The sequence below is a fragment of the Colletes latitarsis genome, chromosome 10 (genome assembly GCF_051014445.1).
Source record: "Colletes latitarsis isolate SP2378_abdomen chromosome 10, iyColLati1, whole genome shotgun sequence".
Lineage (NCBI taxonomy): Eukaryota > Metazoa > Arthropoda > Insecta > Hymenoptera > Colletidae > Colletes > Colletes latitarsis.
In genome coordinates this window covers 26,758,645-26,780,643 of record NC_135143.1, presented here as the reverse complement: position 1 = coordinate 26,780,643, position 21,999 = coordinate 26,758,645, and the positions used below count along the sequence as shown (strand labels likewise).

Here is a 21,999-nt window from a genome sequence, read left to right as displayed (position 1 = left end):
AGTTTGCTTTTTAGACAAGATGTGGAAATTAAATAATAAATAGGTAAGAGCCAGGTATGAATTTTTTTGATTCGTTTGAGAATCTTTTCGCGTCTCCAACTAATACTCTGTTACATTATGGTACATGATTTCATAGCATATTCGTTGCCGCAACGGAGGTCGTTGCACTATCAACTCTGTATGCCTTAGTTTTGTCTAGATCCTCGGCTTCTTGATCCTACTTTGCATCACGTGCCAAGTCGAGTGGGATCAGGTACCATTTATCCACTCCAACCGGTTGCGAAGCTGTAATTCAAACCGCTTCGAGGGCCCCCATTGTTAGCGACGAGAGATATCAGTGTCGGTTTGAAGTTAGTGTAAATACTTGACGTTATTCGGTGGGATCTTGGCAAAAACACACCTGAATTTTAATACCTAAAGTATTATACAAACATGGTTGGACAATGTCGTTGTATTCGTCGCTTGCCCTTCTTTTAATTTTACTTTTATTTCCTTCGGCACATTTCGCAGATCAAACCTAATTACTACAGTATTCCAATATCGATAAACTCCTACTTGGTACATATTTTCTTCCAATACAAAAATATAGGGTTATACCGAGCTAACTTATTAATTGTCTTAATTATTTGTATCTTTAAAAGCGTCGAGTATTTACACCTGATATGTTGCACGCCCCAAAAAGGATCACTATCACTCTACGAAAGCACATTAAAATCGAAATCACGTGATCTTCCCTTGCTAGCATCTGTGGAACGTCGGTTTGATGAAGTTTGAGGCAAGAAATCTCAGTCCACCGACACTAATCCAATAGAAACGTATTTTAAAAGATATGGAGGTCTGTAACCGTCCCGTAGATCGAAAAATCGGTCGAAAATACGTCCAATTGTGAACTGATGATCGGAGATAGAATCGTGTAGAGATTTTGATTTTTACGTAAACCGAATTATTTGACTTGCAAAGTGTATAAAAAACGATGGAAATTACATTTAATAAAAATATTGAAATTCAACGGAGTTACTTTAAAATGGACGCCGCGGAATCTTTCAGGACGAAACGAACAGCTTATTTAAACAGCTACGATTACTCAAAGAACTATTCGGTCGAATAAACGTTCGCGAACAAATTGTCGAGGTTCTGTTCGTTACCGATTATGCGAATGGGGATACTGAATGTGTCTGGGCCCGGTCTGCCTGAGATACGACGAAGCAACAGACGCTCGGGCGCGATTCCGTCGATCTCGACATTTTCTGTTAGCAGAGCGTGCGAAAGGGGATGAAGAATAGGGCGGCATTTAGTCGACCTATTCGTTCGCAACGTCGTAATTCAAGCTACAGAGAGGGTGTCCATTGTCAGCGAAGAAAGATATCAGTGACAGTGAGTTTAGGTACTTAGTCGCGAGTCGCGTATCAAATGAGGGGAGTCATTCGGTGGCTCGGTGATGGGTATTGTCCGTAAATGTGCCTTTTGTATTCCAATTGAACCGCGAATGGATCATCTACGTCGCGGGGGAGGGAGGAAGAAAAAAAAAAACTTTGCATTCCGTGGCTTCTTTTGTTTACAAGATACGAACGAGCAAGGAAAATAGATCGGTCGCGGTATCAAGCGAATGCAAAATATCACCGGTGACTTTGAATAATTCGCCGTTCGACGAATCGAATCGAAAACGAGAAAAAATAGCGTCCAACAGCGATGTTTGCCTTTTCTCCAATCCCCCGCCCCCGCCTTTCCGGTCGCAAGAGCCTCCGAACAAATAGACTTTTCAATTTATCATCGAAAACCGAATTTTAACTCTCGAATGACGGGCAAAAAGTTCCTCGAAAATTCACCCAAACACTTCCCAGCACGAAGTTTGAACAAAGTTTATGAACCTTTTTGTTTGCGTGTTACAGCACACGGTAACCGAAACAAATATGCTACAGGGGAAATTGCGTTCAATAAAGCGAACGATACGCGAGAAATAAATTTCTGTTTTCAGAAAATATGTAGAAACCTGACCATTCGAACGAAGTGATTGAAAAATTGCAAAATTTTGTTGACGTAAGAGACGAGCAACGCGTTCAACGATCGAAACGACGATACAAGAAGCCAGTGATGCTTTTAGAAATGAAATCATTCGACAATAGGACAATTTGAAAAGAACCGAAGATGTATTATACGACCTTGGTATAACTAAGAATAAGTGTCATACAAATTCTGTCGCACTTATTTCGAACTTTAACACGTTCCTTGCTTCGTGTGTCTTCAATGTCCGTTTCGTTTAACATTTTCGTTATTTAATGTAAACTACATATACAATAGTAATCACGAATATTTTAAATAGTTTCGATAAAATTTAAAAACTTTTCTATTTTTTTTAAGGTAAAAAATAGCGAGCAAAATCTCATTCATCGATTGTTTGTTTAAATCCTTCGAAAATAAGAACGACAGAAGCGAAATAAAGTTAGAAATGCATCGATATTTTCTGTTCCTTATATTTCGAGAGGGCGTCGGTGACCGGAAAGGGTTGAGAAAACTCAGGAATCAGCTATATTACGATCTCCAGCGGAACTTAATACTCCGTAGAGACAACTCTACTTCGGTGGAACGTATAAAAATACACGTGATACAAAATCTCGCGTTTTCAGGCCACACATTCTCACTCTAAATATAATCTTCATCGATAAAACTGGCTAAATTAATTTCGACCGCCACAGTTCGAGCGAAGTGACGCATGCAGAATAAGGAAATGTGAAATTTGAAAGTTATGCTAGGAATTTAAGGCACGTTCGATGATTTATTAATTTATATTTTCGTAACTTTGCCTCTATCCTATTTATTTTACTTTAATTCTCTTCGTAATTTATTTCATTGTTTATTATTTCTTCGATAAAAACCTGTTGTTAAGAACTGGTACGAACTGTTTCTTAAACGAAGATTAAGTATTGGGGCTACCTTTTAATGAAGTAATTATTTCTGCAACACTTGCAAATAATATCTGCTGTTGACCAGTATTATTGTACGTATCTACGTCGAATCTGTGTGTACATAAACTGAACGCAAATCTCGCGATTAGTCGGTTAGTGACCAATTCGATGTTTAGTTATCGTTAAATCGTTGCCGTCCCTTTTTTCGCGCAACGATAGGGCTTACGCTCACGTAACGCTGGCCTTTCAACGCGTAATGCACTATTTTCTGCACGACACATGAACGTAGATTAGATTTAACACTATGCCTTTACTCGAAACGAGGTCGACGCAGAAAAATTGTACAAAGATAAACGAATACCGTACAACACCGTCTTCGAAGTAACAGTCGAACTAATTCGACCGTTTAAAAACGATACTTTTCACCCACGACGGGAGTATTCTCATCTAGAAATAAATCGATGCTTTAATTTTTCATTTTCTTAAAGTATACACCTCTGAAAATACAGCGGGATTTGTTTGAATTCGTAAAATTAATTTCATTTTCGTGTGCACGATATCTCAAGTTGTAGTTGACTTGAAATTTCTATATAACCTTCGACAGACATATTGGATATATCAGTTAACAACGGAACGAAAAAGTCATTCGAAGCCACTTGTTGAACGAGCAAATCGTCGTGTCGATGCTGAAAGTGACTATATTTAAATTCGAAGACTCTGAGCTTGAACTCTTATAACATCAACTATAATTTCATTTTTTATATTAAAATAAATTCAAAAAGAAATCGCTAAACAGCTCGAAAAAGCAACAATTTACATAAATACTTAATAAAATCACGAAAAGTCCATTCATTCGATTTATTTCAGTGATACCAAATTTTTTTTAAAGAAAAACTAGGGTCCAGTAGACAAGATTGGAAAAAGTCACTAAATTGCGGAATTATTAAGTAAATAAAATAACTGTCGAATACGCGATATTTTCCCGAGTTTTCCAAATATTCGTTCTACGAAATGTTCGTGTGCAAAGGATCGATTCGATATCAGTCACGTTGAAAGCGAGACTTCCTTCGACGTACGTAAACCGTAACATCGAACTTTTACGCCGGAAGTTCGCTACGGAAAAGCAATTTAAATCGTGATTCCAGAGTGAAGAATCTTCGCATTCGACGATACAGAAACTAGCAAGACGAGGACGCAGATTCCTGAGAAAGTTTATCCCGATTATGGTTAAAGATATTAAGGTCGAGCGTAAGGCAACGATTTAACTTTCCCTCGAAACCTTATATTCTCATATGGCATGAACGCCGATCAATATCCTCGAAATAGAACGAATGAGTACACGCTTCATGCTGTACAGAGCAGAAAAGCAACATTTTCCAAGCCTATGTGCACCCTAATATTAACAGACCCTATTATCAGCGACGAGTTGCGCATCGGAGGTACGTATTACGAAAATGTGAATGAAAACTCGGCTCGGTTGCGGATTCTAGGCCTCTTCGTTGCAAATAGTTCAAAGAGAAATATACAGTGTGCTGGCAAATTTTGTCAATAAATTCTACAGAATTAAATTAGAAAAGTATACAAGTATAGCTTAAAGCTTTACTAACACCATTTCTACCGCTGTTTTATGCGTGACTATTTCTACCAAAAGGTTATTTTTAATATCATATTAAAAGATAATTTCAAGGTAAAAGGATAATGGTAGAAAATGGCCAAAATCATGTTCTGAGATATTGAGAATCTTTCATTTAAAATGAGCGTATATTTTGAAAGGAATGCATGAAATATGAAAATTTAAACGTAATTTTAGTGTTAATAGTCGACATTTATATTTTACATGAAAAACAGATATCAAATATATTAGTTAGCAACCACAGAAGGTAGTTAATAAGGACAACAGATAACAATGTATTTATCTGAATAATTATATCTCACGATTTACGCAGTACGAAAGTAGAACTTGTTTGATGTATTATGTTCTAAATTCTCTTCCGTTTGAAACGATAACAAACAATTTTCCAAAACTAACCATCAGTGACCTTAGATTTTACACATCTGGATCTTATCAGTTAAAACAAGCAACTGATTTTCATGTACGATATAAATATTGATTATTAGCAGTAAAATAACGTTTGAATTTTCATATTTCATAAGCAAACCTCACTTCGTCTACTTTTTTCATGACTTACATTATCTTAAAACATGTACAACGGGAATGCTTGAACTTTTATGAGGAAGTATCAACTGTCATGGCTGAACTCATACGTCCAATTTCACTTGACTTCTGTCTGTGGGAAAGTTTCACAGAAAAAGTAAAATAAAAACGAAAACAAAATAAAAATGAAATTCGTAAGATAATTCAAAACACTCTTCGCCAAATTAGAAACAAAATTTTATTATAAATCGTTGGCAATTATTATATCTAATGTTCTCGAAATGCTTGGCTTTCGTTTTGCGATTTGTCTGATTATATTGCAACGTTTTAACGTTTTCAGAGTGTAAATAATCGAAAATATTATTTCGAAAGCTCGCAGCAATTTCGAAAAAAATTGCCTGAGCCGCGGCGCTTTAACAGTTGTAATCCGTAGGTTTAACTTCGAGGCTGGCTGGCGCAGTAATTTCTGTATTCGATATATGACCAGCACGAGGGATCTCTCTTTTTAGGATTTTAAAATATTTCAGTTCTTTGAAAGTCAAACAGTTTTTGTACGTACCTGGCTACCAGCACAGGATGTGCCTTTATTCGCGGTGCAACCAGACAGAAGGTAATTCCTCATGAAAAAAGATAAGTCTAAAAGAGAAAAGGAAATTTGTTTCGTACGGGGCTTCGTTTTCGAGAAAATCGAGTTTAAAAATTGATCGGTTACACGTACAGTAAAGAGTCGAACATTGGTGCAAGTAGAAATAGTGAGTAATGGACAGACGCGCCAGCCAAATCATATTCAGTCTCACGCGTATCCGACGAATTTTCAAATTGTCTCAAAAACGAGGCATCGTACGAAAATACTATATTCTACATTTCCGACTCGTAATTCAGTCGCATCATAAATGACGACACACCCAATAAATATTTCATTTCTACGTTATAAATAACTTCTAAATTTACTTTAAATATTTTAGTGATTTCCTTCGTTATTATTACTCTTGTCTTAATTTACTAGAAAGGTATATTATATATCGTTCAACAGCATCTTGTTCATCTAAAAATATACAACGTAATTGAACTTTATAATATTAGGACGTTATTATGTAGCTGTCATTTATATTTTTCTGTACCTGACCTATATTAAAGAAAGGGGGCAGATATTTTAGAAGTGTTTCGATCGCTGCTCTAATAGAAAAAGCTGTCTTCGACGGTTTATTAATAAGAAGACAAATAAATAATGTTACCAAAACGAGAAAGTCTGTAAGCACTTTTATACACTAATGAAATTTTAAATTAATTCAATTGTAAGATACATAAAACGCCTTTATTATATAAATTTACTTGCAGGTCCTGCGAGTACTCAAACTTAGATCAGATTAGGGTTAAGATTACGCTTCTCTAAATCTGAAGGAATGGACGAAGACGAAACTAAAAAATCTTGTTTCGATTTAGATGTTTCTCTTCAAATTAATAAACGAAACACGAGTATTGAAGATACTGGTAGTATTGAACTCTTCAATGAGCTGATAATACAATATATACATATGCAACTTTGAGCAGTGGGATTACAGCCCTGTTAAAAATCTTGTCCTACATTCCGATATGAATTAAGAAAATACTTTCGATCCGTATTGTACATGAATATTTTGCATTGTTTCAAGCAAATTTACAAGAAATTTAAATAAAACTATTTTTGCTTTATTTTACGCAAACGGTAAAGCGTAAAAATAGTTAATATAATTTTAGTTCAATTACAAGGACTCCTTTTGCCTCTGCTTTGTCACAGTCCTGTCGACACGACGCGTTACCATTGACACCGCGCTAGTTGACAGCGGCTACTCAGTTACCCTAACCTCTCGAAACAAATGACAGTAAAACCGGTACCGTCCATATTCCGTCAACGATAACGTAATCTTTCAAGCTTTCAAAAGCAGTAAATTAATAAGTAAATCAATAAATAGAACGAAATTCGAGATATCGTAAATGGGCACAAAAATGATCAAATTAATTTTGATTCGATGCTACTATAAGAATCATTTACACCCGTACATTAAAATTCTACTAAAGTCGGTTACGTCTAAAATGCCTTCGAAGAAAGAGATCACGTAATTAAGGAAATCGTTATTCGTGGGGTGTTTACCTTTAAATCTTCTGCGTTCGGGCACCCTTAGAAACGGCTCGTCACACACCTGTTTAAATTTCCGTAACGGTTAATTATCCGTTTCTGCGCAACACGAACGCGCCTACACTGTCGCAGCGATTCGACGGTGAATCGCTATCGAGATCTCGATCTTCGACACAACGGCACAACGATCCTTTATTTACGCGTAACGACACTGCCGGTCGCGGCGCGAAATCGGCCGCGATTCGAAACGCCCCACTTCGACATCGTCGCACGGTCACGTCGCTGAATATCGGCCGACGAAAAAGAAACACAATGGGAAGAGAGAAAGAACGGGGACAGGTATAAACGTACGAACGACGGTTCGAGAAACACCGCGACACTGACGGTTCGAGGTCGTCACGACGACTGGCGGAATCGTCGGCAGAGAGCGACACGACAGCCCCCGGCCGGGTCAACGCATGCGCCCTTCGCACCCCGTGCCCAACCCTATTTACCCAAGACCTCCCTCGCGATCAAGCGTGTCTCCAACTATCTGGCTCGCGATTCTCCAACGTTTTAATATCAAAGTATCTTCACGACGATATTTTCCAAACGAAAATTTTCTTCCCTCCCCCCGGTGACCACCCGTCTCTGTTCGTGTCTCCGATCCGGGGTAATCATTGCTTTCGCGTCGACGTATACATTGATAATGACACGATCGATTTACTAGGTTAGCGCTCACGAAACGTCGCTGTTTCTTCGATTGACTGTCAATGACACTGTAACTCCTTCGATTCTTCGAACGTACCATTTAATTACCCTTTACAAGCGTACGCTACTTGAGTTTGTTTAAATTTAATATCTTTCGAGTGTTAAAGTATATTGATTCGAGTATGTGACGAGCATAGCCTCGTTAACGTGAAACTTGGCATAAAGGAATTATGACGAATCAGACTCGTCGTTGTACGGCAAGGGGGTTAACCCTTCTGTCGATTAATCTTCTCGGTGTAATATCGTAAAGTCGCTTTGGATCCCTGTTTGAATAATTCTACAACGATTTATAGAAAAAAGGAGGAACTGTCGAGTACGAGGACTTCAAATATTTTTATACGCTTGTTCGATTACAGGAATACCGAGTATAACGATGGTTGCAGTTGAATTTATTATAAATAATGGCAAAAGAACGTTTTATCAGTTAATTGTAAAAGGATATAAAATGTTTGATAAAAACTATTTGTTTGCTTTCAATGGAAGGCAATTATATCTTATAAATATATTTGCTCCTCGTTAATTAATCGTTGACAATGGCTTTCTCTTTTTTCATTTGCATTTCGTTATAGCCATAGAAGTATTGAATATTGTATGGAACATTGTAACTGTTCTGTTTCGCACACTTTTGATTACTAATTCTGTAGAAATATGTCTCGTTATTCGTACGATTGGGAAACTATTGCTATTAATATACAAAATAAATAAATTATTTATAAAGAATAATAAAATAAAATTACAGTTTATCCCATAATTTTGTAATATTTAATCAAATTTATTTAATAAATTAATCAAATAATATATGAATTAGATTCATTTAAAAAAAAAACTAGATTGCATAAGTAGGCAGCGAAAACAAAAATGTCGAATATATAATAAAAAAATAATGATCATCTGTTAATTTATTTGTGTATATTATATCGCCCTAATATTTGGTTTATTGTGAATGCCAAACGTGGTCTGATTATAAAATTGAATGATTTATAATCTATCTTCGAACTCAAAAACGACGATATTGTGGCTAACAAGTGGCTAACAATATGATAATTTCATCATTTTTTAACGCATACGATTATATTGTAATATTCTTGTGGAATCCAAATAATGTAGAAAAGTGTTACTATAATAAGACACCTTGAATATTGCAAGATACAAACTACGATAAAATGAAACGATGAATGCAAAAACTAACCAGATACAACCTTTTAATAAAATGCCACCGTAATGCTTTAAAAACTTTTACATTTAAGTTTGATATTTACATTATATCTATAACTATTTTATTGCAACTTTTAAGCCGCATTTTTTTCATGATTTTCCTTAATTTTTGTGATACATATAAAAATGACTACAATGTGAATCTCCATAAAAGAGAATTTACTTCTTTTAATTACGAATAACATGTGTAAAATGTCATCATATAACAGGTATGTATTTGCGAAAGAATAATAATAAATGACTGAAATATCACGACGATTTAATTATGGACGGGCCTTTAATAAATTTTACACTTTGCAAAGCACACACATCAGAACATTGATGCAGAGCGTCTACTATTCGAGAACTACAAACGCAATACTCCACGAGTAAGAACCACTCAACTTTAACAGCAGTCGATAAATATTATAAAAAAATAATCTGTGATATAATCACAGACGAGGTATACGAGTAGATCTTTCATCCAATGTATTTTTACGGCCCATTTTTATGGGGCCTCGAAACCCCATTACCATTTTCGTGTCACTCGCAACATTACCAACAGATTTAGAAATGAATTTCAATCCCTTCCCCATAGTCAACTCGCACGTATTGACGCACACGTTACAACTCTGTCTGCCCATCAATACTAATTCAGTGAATAGTTTCTCAACTGACGAGGACGCAAAAATTATACATATGTCTCTTGATAAATCTAAAAATTGATTCATAACAGTGTTATCAGACGGCAGACCGGTGCCCAGAGTAAGTTTACTCCTTCATTTACACATACCAATTTACAGCCATGTGTACGTGAGCTTATGTGCTTTGGACAGCTTCGAGAATTCAAGAAAGAAGGCGAATGCGAGTCTTTCTTGCTTTCGAAACAGCTGAAATCCGATTTGCGTCAACCTGCATACGATTTTGAGTCTCAACTGCCCAGGCATTTTTATTTTCCACACCTATTACACATAAATGAGATAAAGAATAGACCTATCGCTAGTGGGATGAACGCTATCGCTGTACCATGAGTGTTTTATATCATGAGATACACTCTTCCAAAGTGAAACAAAATGTTAAAAAGATCACGCATCAAATTGTAAGGGGATCCTCGTAAGAAGGCTTTAATCTTCGTTTTTAATGGCCGATGATGATCAACAATGACTAGCTTCTGGTCACTGGTGGTCAACAGTGAGGTTGACATCGAGGTCAGCGGTCCAGTGAAGATCCAGAAATGGTCAAGAGGTGGGACCAATCGAAATAGCGTTGTTCTTTAGACCAAGCGGTTCTTGACTCTTCACGTTGACATTGTCTCCCCACTCTTCGACTTCCCCACTCGAAGACTACCGCTGGACAAATTCTTCAGTACCCCTGGAGCATCCAGGGGGACCGGGTCTCGCGGGCCAAAGTCAGGCCATTCGTGGAGCGGTGACCACTGGGGGGACCAGGAGTGACCAGGACTGACCAGAGCTGACCAGGACTGACCAGAACTGACCACTACTGACCAGTGCTGACCAGTGGAGATCCGATGACTGACCACTACTGACCACTACTGACCAGTGCCGGACCGTGATGACCACTGGTAAGAACTATTTAAAATTGCTCTCCCCACTTCTATTTTGTCGTTTGATACCAATTCAACGTTATGGAACTGTCTAACGATTTTGCTAAATTACGAATCGTTTCTTATGTTACAGCTGGACCTCTGGTGCTACTTCCTTGGTAATGGTAACTAATGCTCAACAAGTAGTAAGCCTATTTTACTTATTTATATTATTATCACAAAACTGACCAGTTTATTTTATTTGTTTGGTCATAATTCGGTGTTGTTTTACTGTCCGGTTTTATCTGATTATTATGTTTTCCTCCTGTATTTCTACTTCTGACTTATTTTTTGAATTGACATAATTGTGTTGGATCATGTACCATTTTTGTTTCCATATTATTTTTTGTATTTTGTTTGTATATTATTTCATGAATTTCGATGTCACTAATTGGAATAAGATTTTTATTCTTATTCTATTTCGCTAAGATATTTTGTTTGATTCTTGGGTATTTTCATTCTTTGATTTCATCGCTGGATTTTCAATTCTGCGTTGGATTTTCAATCTTTGTTTCTGTTCGTCTTTGAAGTTTGTATGGTTCTTCGGACAATTTTTGTAATCATTCGCTACTTTACTTCGATTTTATACTCTCGTTACGCAAGTATAGGTAGAATACTTTGTTCCTAACATGTGTAAATTTTGTACATTTCCTTAGGTAGGTCTAGCATCGAGAATCTTATAGATTCTCACTTTTAGGTACATCGCTTCGTCTAGTTCGCATGGTGTTTATTAAATTTCCTTTCGTATGTCACTAATATGGGTATCAATTTTAGTTTCAGATTATTCGCAGGGACATCGAGAGAGTACGCCACATCCGCCGAGGGACATTTAATTCTAAGTCGGTTAGATTTAAGCTTCGTCGCGAATCTTAAAATTAACGTCGAAGATTTTTTTATTCTACATATTTCTGTGTTCTACCAAGCAATTATTCAATAAGTAGCTTCTCGTTTTCTCGTTCCCTCGTTCCTAGCTTCGGTCACCACTGTTTCATCGATTGAAACATGTGATCGGCCGTGTATCTGGTCCGAAAGATCTAATCGCCTTCCCTTGGTAAGCTTGATTGAGGGAAAACGGCACTTCGCTGGAAGGTGTGGAGTTTCCGTATTCTGCGGAAACGCATACCTTCCAGCGGAAGTCGACTCTGTCTCAGGTACTCTCTCTTTTGTCAGACAACCTAAGTCGGGTCCTTCGGGCTCCCGGCGGGTTGCGTTGGAGAAATGGAGACCTCGATTCGGAGTTGCAGTTCTCTGTTTTCTTGTTGAGATCGAGTTAGCAAGGGCAGTAGGTTCGATCCTCGGATCCGCTGCACGGTTCAGCATCGCGTCGCGTATCCCACGATTTAGCTTCATCCCTCTTTTTAACCATATAATTGCTTGGTACAACTAACATCCAAGGAACTTTGTTCCCTTCTATCGTCCGAATTTTAGATTCAACTTGACTAGACTTGAGCTTCGACGTTAATTTTAAGTCCCTATTGTATGCGTCTCCCAATATTGCCAAGTAATTATTTAACAAAGTAGCTTCTCTCGACTCGTTCTCTCGTTTCTTGCTTCGGTCACCACTGTTTCGTCGAACGAAACATGTGATCGGCCGTCCAGTTTGTCCGAAAGATCTAGTCGCCTGCCAATGATAGATCGATTTCTAGAAATAGAAATCAATCTACCAAGGGCAGTGTCGATTCGATCCGAAGATCTGCTGCACGGTTCAGCATCGCGTCGCGTCGCGTCTCCCATAATTTAGCTTCATCCCTTTTTAAACGAAATAATTACTTGGTACAACTAAACTAGAAGATCGAAGGAGCATTGCTTCCTTCTATCTCTCTAGTTTAGTAATCTAGCTTGTAAGAATGTAAAAGGGAGATCGATGGAACTTTGATTCCATCTATCTCCCTTCGGGTCTCCACTCGCAGCAACCTCCTCGTGGTGAGACCTGGTAATCGGTGTCACCCACGATAGAAAAGTTATTCTTCGTGGGTGACACCGAGCTAATGGCTGTGAATTTAGAATTGTTTCTTGATATAATAAACGAATTTATTACACAGACACAGACAAGGTATATGAGTAGATCTTTCACCCAGTGTATGTTTTCGGCCTATTTTTATGGGGCTCTAGAGCCCCATTACCATTTTCGTGTCACTCGCAACATTACCAACAGATTTAGAAATGAATTTCAATCCTTTCCCCATAGTCGCTCGTCTGTATCTAGACTAAGTTAAGAAATATGAATATTTACTCGTTACAAATTCAACGAAAAATCGTGAATGGATAGTTCTCTAGTCTAGTAGATATTCTAATGTACGTTCAGTTTCCTGAAATCGACTGATAAGGGCTACGGACCATTGCATATACATATGTCGTACATAAATATTTATTATGTTGTCGTAGATAAAATACAATGTGCATACGTTTATTTGAAAAGTTACTCACGCATATTTCATAAAATGTCTAATATGGTCATTCTATACGCAAATGCGTGCAATGGCGTGAACAGTTGTAAGATAAAAGTGATAATAAATGAAAATTTCATACAGTTACTGTCACGAATAATAATATGATAATTCTTTATTTTATTTACATCTTTTAAATTATTTATTAGATTCTAGATTTTTAATTTTTGACTGGAACAGTAATAAAATAAAAATATTTCAGCAATTAGTTCGCTTCATAGACATTATTATTAGAAATATTTATACTAAAAATCATTTATCACACTACAAGGTAAGAAAGAGCAAAAAATTGTATACGACTCTCCGTTCGTAAAATGCAATGGCGTAGAACCCTAATGGCGAATCGATGATGATGGATTTATGGAAGTCATCAGCGAAGTCATCGAAAAAATTCTCTAATTCATAGCTAGATGTACCATGAATTTAGAACTTATTTTCTACGAAATACGAATGAAATAAATCATTAATTCCCTCGTATATTATGCTGCTTAAGTGTAATTATTTTCTATAGTTATTGTGATTATTTAAGAATATAATTCAAGATAAATTTATCATTAGATAATTATTACGAGGAAATAACTGCTTAATAATTTCTTGGGTTGTGTAATAAACAATCACAAAAAAGGAATGGCTATCGCCCGTGCATAGAAAAAAAATTGTTTCCCACCGCGATAACGTATGACCTCACATATGTATAACGACAAGGCAAAAATTATTGCTTGATTAAGGCCTTTTATCTCAACCATTATATTCGCCTTGCCTTATCTGAGATTTACCGATTTCGTATATTGAAAAATTAAATTACCTAAAAATTGATAGAATATCATAAAATAAAATGACACATATATTATTGACCAAGTTAGTTCTGTATAAAATTGGTAGTATTTAATGCTCTAATGATCTCAGTTGAACAATAATACAGCGCACGTTCACGTATTTCACGCAAGGAATGTATAAAACGTAACTAATCTTTACAGAAAGTAATCAATACTCGACATAGTAGCATAAAGTAAAAGTTTTGAAATATGTTTCAGAAAGGCGAGCTTAATTCAGTTTCTCGGATACGTTGTATAATCTTTGTTAGTGGTTCTTTTGGTTTTTAACAAAGACGTGTCTGTGTAGAAGCGTTTAGAGTATTATACCTTAAATGTTAGAAAATAATAGTATAGAATAAATCTTCTTTATAGACGCATAATCGAGTTTTGCTAAAGGTATTCTGTCGGATTGCCGTCAGATGGCTATTTATGTTCCCTGTTGCATATGTCTAGCGTCCAGTGAACATACGCGTGGCGTTGGGTGAACTTGATAGATTTGGTATGGCACGTATACCTGCCTTTGATCGCTAATTACTTTAAATTATACTATGAATTGTGATTTTAATTTTCAATTGAAAACAAACTGAATGAAATAAAGTTTGGACGTAAAAGTCTGATGCCTGTGACGTTTAAAAATGATGCATTTACAACATGACATTGCCTGTTGCATTTCTGTTTTATTTATTTTAAGTTTTGCTAACGCCTATTACCAAAATTATCCTAATTTCGAGGTAAATGAAAACTTTAGACGTATCAATTAAATTGCAATCTAAAATTATTTGTATATGACATAGAGAATTAATGGATTTTAATTATCTCTTAAAGTCTGCCTGAATGATAGGATGAATAGTATAATTATTGTTACAGAATATAGGATCGCACAACAAGAATTACGAATACAGCGATGATAATGAGAATCCAATATCTTCATTATATGACAATGGGCATATATCGCAAAATGCAGTGGATTCTGAGGTACATTCTGTGGATGTGTTTGACAAAAGTATGTAAGAATACTAGATTCTATAGAAAATGTACTTAAATGTATAAGATTTATTTATTAATGTAATATACATATGAATATCTTTGTTCTTCTAATATATAGATATCGTATGGGATTCCCACTGGGCTAGTAATTTGAAATGTGGTCAGATATCAGCAGTGTCTATAGATCCCAATGGTAACATAGGAATATTTCACAGAGGTTCAAGAAAATGGGATCAAACTACATTCGATATAAATGACAGATTTAATCCAGATGAGGGCCCGATTCAAGAGAACACTATAATTCTTTTAGATAAATCTGGAAGAAAACTGTTTGAATGGGGTGCAAACATGTTTTATTTACCACATGGTATAACAATTGATTCATATGGAAATTATTGGATAACTGATGTTGCCTTACATCAGGTTTTTAAATATGATGCTAAAGACATAGCAATGATGAAAAATATGGCAAAATTGAAGAAAAGACAATATAACCAAGAAACAATGTTCCTTGATAATCATAGATTTAACAATGTGTTAGAAGGTCAAGCTATTAAGCCATCACTCGCTCTTGGAGATGCTTTTGAGCCTGGAAATAATGAAAGACGATTTTGTAAACCAACAGCAGTGGCTGTACAGAATAATGGTGATTTTTTTGTTAGTGATGGTTACTGCAATTTTAGAATTATTAAGTTTAATGCAAAAGGGGAAAGAATTTTACATTGGGGCCGACATTGGAATGGACAAGGTATGCTTGCATTTGTTACATATTAACAAGATATCTTGATTTACTTATATTATTTTGAAATTTATGAACGACTTATTTTTATATAGTCCCTAATGCCTATCATGTACTATACTTGCACCTTTACCATTTTTTCTCAGAGTTCATTAAATCAGAATTTTACTCTAAATTAATAATATAGCACCATAAAGTAAGGCACAATGTTATTAATGTATTTTATATTATAGGAAGCATGTATGCACAAAGTCCTCCAGTAAATGCATTTCTTATACCACATGCTTTAGCTCTTGCTCCAGAGTACAACTTAATTTTTGTTGCTGATAGAGAAAATGGTAGAGTTCTATCTTTCTCCACGAATAATGGAACATTCCAGAAAGAATATAAGCATCCTGCGATTGGTACAAAGATTTACAGTGTGGCTTATGCTAAAGATAAGCTTTATTTGATCAATAGTCCAGAAGGAATTGAGAGAGCACATGCACAAGGCTTTGTTCTTGATGTAAATTCAGGAAATATATTATCCCAATTTGAACCAAATCATAATATGGAGAGGCCTCATGATATAGCTGTGACTGAAAATGGGTCTGAAATATATATAGTGGATTTGGACTATCACACTGTATACAGATTTTTGCAAGGTATGCATTGACAAATAGTTGTAATTCGTTAGAATAAAATATATGGCTACAATAATTATATCAATCATATTATAAATTTTTTCGATTGGACTTGCTTGTAGCAAGATAAAAACACGTAACTAAAAATCTTCAACTATTCATCTATTTTTTTGGCAGATATAAATGCTTCGATGCAAACTGGTAATTTAGTGATGAAAAACGCTCGTCATGAACCCGCACCTTTAACGGACAGTAACTCTAACAATCCTTCTCCTGGAGGTACTACAACAGCAACATTAGTCTTATCCCTTGTTACAGCAGCAGTCATTTTTATTGCCTTCTGTGTAACAATTGCTGCAGTTGTAGCAAGATGTCAAAAAAGAGGTAGATTGTTTCAGTATGATGAATCTGCTGTCGAATTCTCAAAACTAGTCAAATAAGAGTATTCGTTTGACTAATTTTGAGTTGATAAGTAATAGCTGTGCACGCATGTCGATTAGTTTAGTCGAAATTCAGCGTTTGGTAGTAACTTTGTCAGATGTAGTTAATCTTATTGATCTATCATACGCTATTTAACAAAGTGTGACTTCCTAAATAACGAATAAGAAATGGAAGGATGAATGATATTTTGAAACTTTAGATACCGGTCACTTTTTATATAATTTCTGTAATAATTATTAACCTTTTTACTACAAAAAATTTTACAAGCTTTTGTACTGGCTTTGCACGTTATTTTATGCACTTTAATGCTATTTTATCACTTAACAAGAAACATAATATATACATATATTAAATAACTACATGATTATATTTATTTTTGAAGCAAGCAACTAATTTTGAAGAAGTATTTATGAATAATATTTTAAAATAAAGCCAGTACACAAGGATTGTATATAAATGTGCATCAAATATGGTCAAAAGGTTGAATATTATTTTGATTATTTTTATTTCGATCACGTTTATGATTTTAATATTGAGATTAATATTTATTTTTCCTATTTTACATGGAGAAATGTTTTAAGTTTTTATACTCTACTTTTAGATCATTTGTTCGTAAAGTATGAACGTAAATGTCGCCCTAACTAACATATCTATTCTCGCTTAACAACTCAAATAGCAGAATATTTAATAATTTATATACTTATTGTGTAAATATTGTTTACAATTTTCTGTGATCGCACAATTGTAAAAATATACTTTATTTATAGTCTTATTTTTGAATTTTGTATTGTATACAAAACTGAAGTACTTCGCAACTAAACTCGGATTTTCCTCCAGATTTTTTACATAATTTTTCGCATGTACTCAGTTTGAAACGTAATATTTTTTATGTTCTACTGCTTGTATGATAATTGACCGTTTATTTATTTTACATGTTCATATCTTGTAAACGAAAATATACGTGTTTTCATTTCAACGGTGTTTTCGGTTATTGCCCCGCGTATTATCCTATTTAGCTTTCAACAACGTTCATGTAAGTATTAAATATTATAGTGCACGATGCTTAGAATTACATAGCGGCTAGGTTTAACGTCATTTTACGCAGTTACGTCTTTGCAATGCATTTTATTTTGTTACGATTAAAAATTAAGGATAAAAGATGATAATGTGATGATAAACAAGTCGTTATTGTTACCAAATGAATTTGAAATCAGGGATGGATACATTCAAATGATTTTATAATTTAAACACATCTAAAGTATTGAATATATATATTCAATGTTCAAAACAGTTGATGAACAATTTTACTACAGAATTTATAAATTCATGAATTTTATATGGATAACTAAATTTGTAAAAAATTTACAAATCTATACGTTGTTTAAAAGAATGAGATCTGTAACTTTATAAAAAGTACATAAAGGTTATAAATTTATAATCAAATTGATATTACCATGAAGTTATATATTTCTATTAATATTTAAGGAGCAAACATTTAGCTAGTTCGACTTCCGAATACAACGTACGAATATTTTTAAGGTGTTCGTCAATACTCTTTAAAGTTCATTTTGCCCATCCATGTTTGAAATTCGAAATTTTCTACGAAAAATTTTCTAATACCAATTATTTTTACGAACAGGATGCTTATTAATAATGCGAAAAAGAATGCGCTGGGAAGCTGAGAGGCGAGAAAATTTTAAACTATCGAGTCTTTTGGATGGCAGAAGGAGCAAGAGCTTCAAGATATTGGAGAAACGGCCAAACCCACGAGATTTCAAACAATTGAACACAGAACCAGAAACATCGGAGGATGAACATCCGGAGAATAGTTTTACGAGGGTCATTTAATGGGATTGATCATTTTTGACGTGTTAAGGGTGCAATTTTAAAAGTTTTACCTTAAACTCCAATCAGTCAATCTGCTTTTCCGTTCAACTTGATGACCGTTGCTTGCAAATTCAAACGTGGGACGCCATTACTTGCTAACTTCACATCTCTACGTTCAAATTGCGGGGTTCTCCGATGTATACCTCACGATTGTTGCCTTCTAACACAAAACCTATCATGTATCATTCGTTCAATTAAGTATGTGTAGTTATTTTAATTAATGGGAATCAATGTAATTGTATAAATTTACCTATATTATTCGGAGAAAGAAGCACCGATGTCGTCGGTTTCAATTTTCCCATGGACTGGCACGAACTCGTGCGCCTGCGCACTAATCGACTTTACCCAACCTCGGTTACTTGAATCGTCAACCGCGCGGTAAAATTTAAATTTAACACGTTCGCTATGGTGTGGCTTTGTTCACAGATTTTTCATTTTGCTCAAGAATTTTATATTTGGTGGTATGGATTAAATACGCACATAGACTTTTCAGTTATTCATTGTAAATTTCGAATAAAAATAGTAGAAAAATTACAGAGATACGTTACATTTAACAAAGGTTTAGCGAAGTGTATGGCTTCCATGGAATAAAATGATACGATGCATGTACAGTTTGAGATAATATTAAGTGGACAAAAGTTGAAATCGATGTTAACATTACTGTATAATAAGTTCACGGCAATTTGAAGGAATTAAATTGAGCACTTGTCTTTAAATTTATTTAGTTTTCAACATTGTGACATTTATAAGTAATTCACTTTTGATATTTATAATTGTTTGCAATTTTAAACTTTAAACACCATGTTTTCTCGGTATTCGTTTAATTTTTTCTGTTTTGAATTGGTTACTTCGTTCATTAAAATCAATTTATGTATACAGTATTGTTAATATTAATTTCAATTATTCATTGAATATAGATAATAACCATTTCTGCCACTTATCTACTTAATTTTATGTCTTATTGATTGTTTTGTATCACAGTGAACGTGTAAATCAATTCAATTTTACATAAAATACTATTGTATGTTTCAAATAATACCTAAAGCCGGAAAAGTATTGAAATGTTTTTCTTGTTGTTGAGAGACGAAATGTACTCAAATACAATATACGATATATGTGTGTATTTAAAAATAATAACTAAGATCGATATGCATTTGCGATTATTCGAGTATCGAATGTGGAGATAATCGCGTGCGCGTGTGCTTTTTAATATTCGTTATCATGATACTACTAACATTTTTGAAAAACTGCCAATCACTTCTAGTTGTTTTTCTAATAATTATCCATTCATCGGAAAAATATTTAATTTTTAAGATTATAAGTATAATTTTGAATTCTTTAATGTTAAAGTCACACAAGTAAAAGTTGAAATTTTGTTGAGAAAATATTAATATATTTTAACACTTTTTGTGATCATTTTTTATTTTTGATACGTCTTGTGTTATATAAAATTATTTATTTTTCAATGGTGTCAGTGTCAGCGTAAATTAATAATCGATATATAAAAGAAAAACACAAAATATCCTGTTAGTTGAAAACATTAAATAAGATGATAATATCGATATATCTAATATATGTTTAAAATTTCAAAGAGATAACTTTAAGGATACTTGTTTCAAAATATTATAACTTACCTGATAATAATGGCCTTGCAAATGATACTTGGAAAGTGACCAAACTTATGCTATATAGTATACTATTTGTCAATATCTGTTTACAAATTATATTATGTAATTATATATTGTAAATCATTGACATATCCCTTTAGAGATACAAAGAAAAGAACTGCAAAATCTATACTTCGTCTCGAACATAATCATACTTTTATCGTTACGATAATATATGTATACACTTGATGCTCCTCACTTCAAGCTTTAAAGATTAGCATTCGTACGAATGTGTTCGACGAAAACAGTATTTAAATAGTACCTGATGTTGAATTATGTAAGTTCGAATGCATTTTATTCTTCGATGTACATATCTGTTACTTATTTTCGCTCTTCCATCGACTCTTGTGTCCTCATTTTACATCCAAACGATGTCAGTCTATAAGTTAACGTACTTGATTCGTTTATTTTCGAATATTCTGCTACTACTTATATGTGTATTGCCATAAACATGGTATATTTACCCGTGAACATGGAAATGTATATTTTCAAATAAAAAATGCGTGTTTGTACTACCGTAAGCATTCAACCGAGACTTTTTATGCATTCTTCCGGTTGTCAGTTTCGATCAAACCGTTTGGTAATCTATGAGGGGTTTGACTTTTTGATAATGATTTATTTTACACACTTAGTTGTCCTCTATACACAACTATACAACGATAAAAATTAAAATTTTTCTATTTATCACTAATTAAGGTCATCGACGATAATGATCCGTGTTAAAGATGCGATAATGTCAGTCCATTCTTTCGTGACACATTCTATCGAGTATGCTTTTCGTTTAATCGCAAACGTACGGGCCCGAAGAGAACGTTCGCGCGATTTACGCGAATGGAGCTGATCGACGGGATCGTCGTGTCGTCGCGTACGTACGATTCGCACGATTAAATTCGATCGTCAGCAAACACGACGCCTCGCAAGATAATCGATCTTTTAAATGATTTCTATCCGTCCACGCGGACGATAAATAAATAATTATTATCTTTCGCGCATCCGACGAGAAGTGTGACGCAATTTCGAGGGACGCCCTGTGTCGTCGTGTTTTACGGTGTCCGAGCTTATTTAAATATGTATAAAATTGTGCAAGTCAGTAGCGTAGAAAATATGTATCGCGGGGACAATAGAAGGGGAAGAAAGAACGAAGAGCAACCGAGGAGCATGGAATCGAGAGTCGGTTCGAGTACAAATCGTTTCATCCCGAACAGAAATCGCACCAGTGGGATGAAATTCCGGGAAACACATCGTCACCTCGCGGCTATATTATTATTTTTTTTTTTTTTTTTTGTACATTAAAAATCGTATACGTTTCGTAGTAATACACTGACAATTGCATATCGTTAATTCCATATTTTATCACTAACTGTTACCTAAAACTACCGTAAATTCGTAACTAGAATAATCGACGTATCGTCGTGTACCACGCCGGACCGCTACTGGTATCGCGGTTGAGTTTCATGCGATATCGTGTGCACAGCTCGTCGCTGTTAGGGGGGCAGAAAAAGAAAAGAAGGAACACTGGAACAGCGGGACCCAAAATATCACAATGTCCAAGTATACTCGCGTTCGTTCGACCGTTAATGAGAGATGTTCGCTTACGATATTCAATTATTATTAATGTTAGACGTATACTCTATTTACAAAACTCACGCCTCGGTGTACAACAGAACAATCT

The 21,999-nt window shown here is 34.9% G+C and overlaps 2 protein-coding genes across 5 annotated transcripts in view; one reads left to right on the top strand and one right to left on the bottom strand.

Moving 5' to 3' along the window:
* Positions 1-7,567, bottom strand: part of Liprin-gamma (liprin protein kazrin) — a 181,871-nt gene extending 174,304 nt beyond the window's left edge. For 2 of the 3 annotated variants that reach the window (XM_076776288.1, XM_076776298.1), the window contains exon 1: positions 7,190-7,567. The gene's annotated coding sequence lies outside the window, so the exon portion shown is untranslated. Of the gene's footprint in view, positions 1-5,617; positions 5,676-7,189 lie in introns of all 3 variants that reach the window. The other variant, XM_076776290.1, reaches the window with a different exon arrangement.
* Positions 7,568-14,443: 6,876 nt separating this feature from the next.
* On the top strand, positions 14,444-21,475 carry LOC143346692 (peptidyl-alpha-hydroxyglycine alpha-amidating lyase 1). Of its 2 annotated transcripts, none has more exons than XM_076775041.1 (6): positions 14,444-14,714; positions 14,851-14,986; positions 15,089-15,718; positions 15,943-16,353; positions 16,510-16,611; positions 18,413-21,475. In XM_076775041.1, exons 1-6 carry the CDS (start codon positions 14,619-14,621, stop codon positions 18,619-18,621), a joined length of 1,584 nt encoding a protein of 527 aa, XP_076631156.1. In that variant the 5' UTR covers positions 14,444-14,618; the 3' UTR covers positions 18,622-21,475. The 2 variants fall into 2 exon arrangements, with proteins under 2 accessions (XP_076631156.1, XP_076631155.1); XM_076775040.1 differs by having other exon boundaries at positions 16,510-16,716; positions 18,413-21,474.
* The last annotated feature ends 524 nt before the right edge of the window (positions 21,476-21,999 follow it).

Excerpts from the sequence above, each read along its gene's own strand:
- LOC143346692 (XM_076775040.1), top strand. The coding sequence starts at position 14,619 with ATGATGCATTTACAACATGACATTGCCTGTTGCATTTCTGTTTTATTT. Across the intron at positions 14,715-14,850 it reads AAAATTATCCTAATTTCGAG|AATATAGGATCGCACAACAA; the intron begins GTAAATGAAAAC and ends TTATTGTTACAG. Across the intron at positions 16,354-16,509 it reads TGTATACAGATTTTTGCAAG|ATATAAATGCTTCGATGCAA; the intron begins GTATGCATTGAC and ends TTTTTTTGGCAG.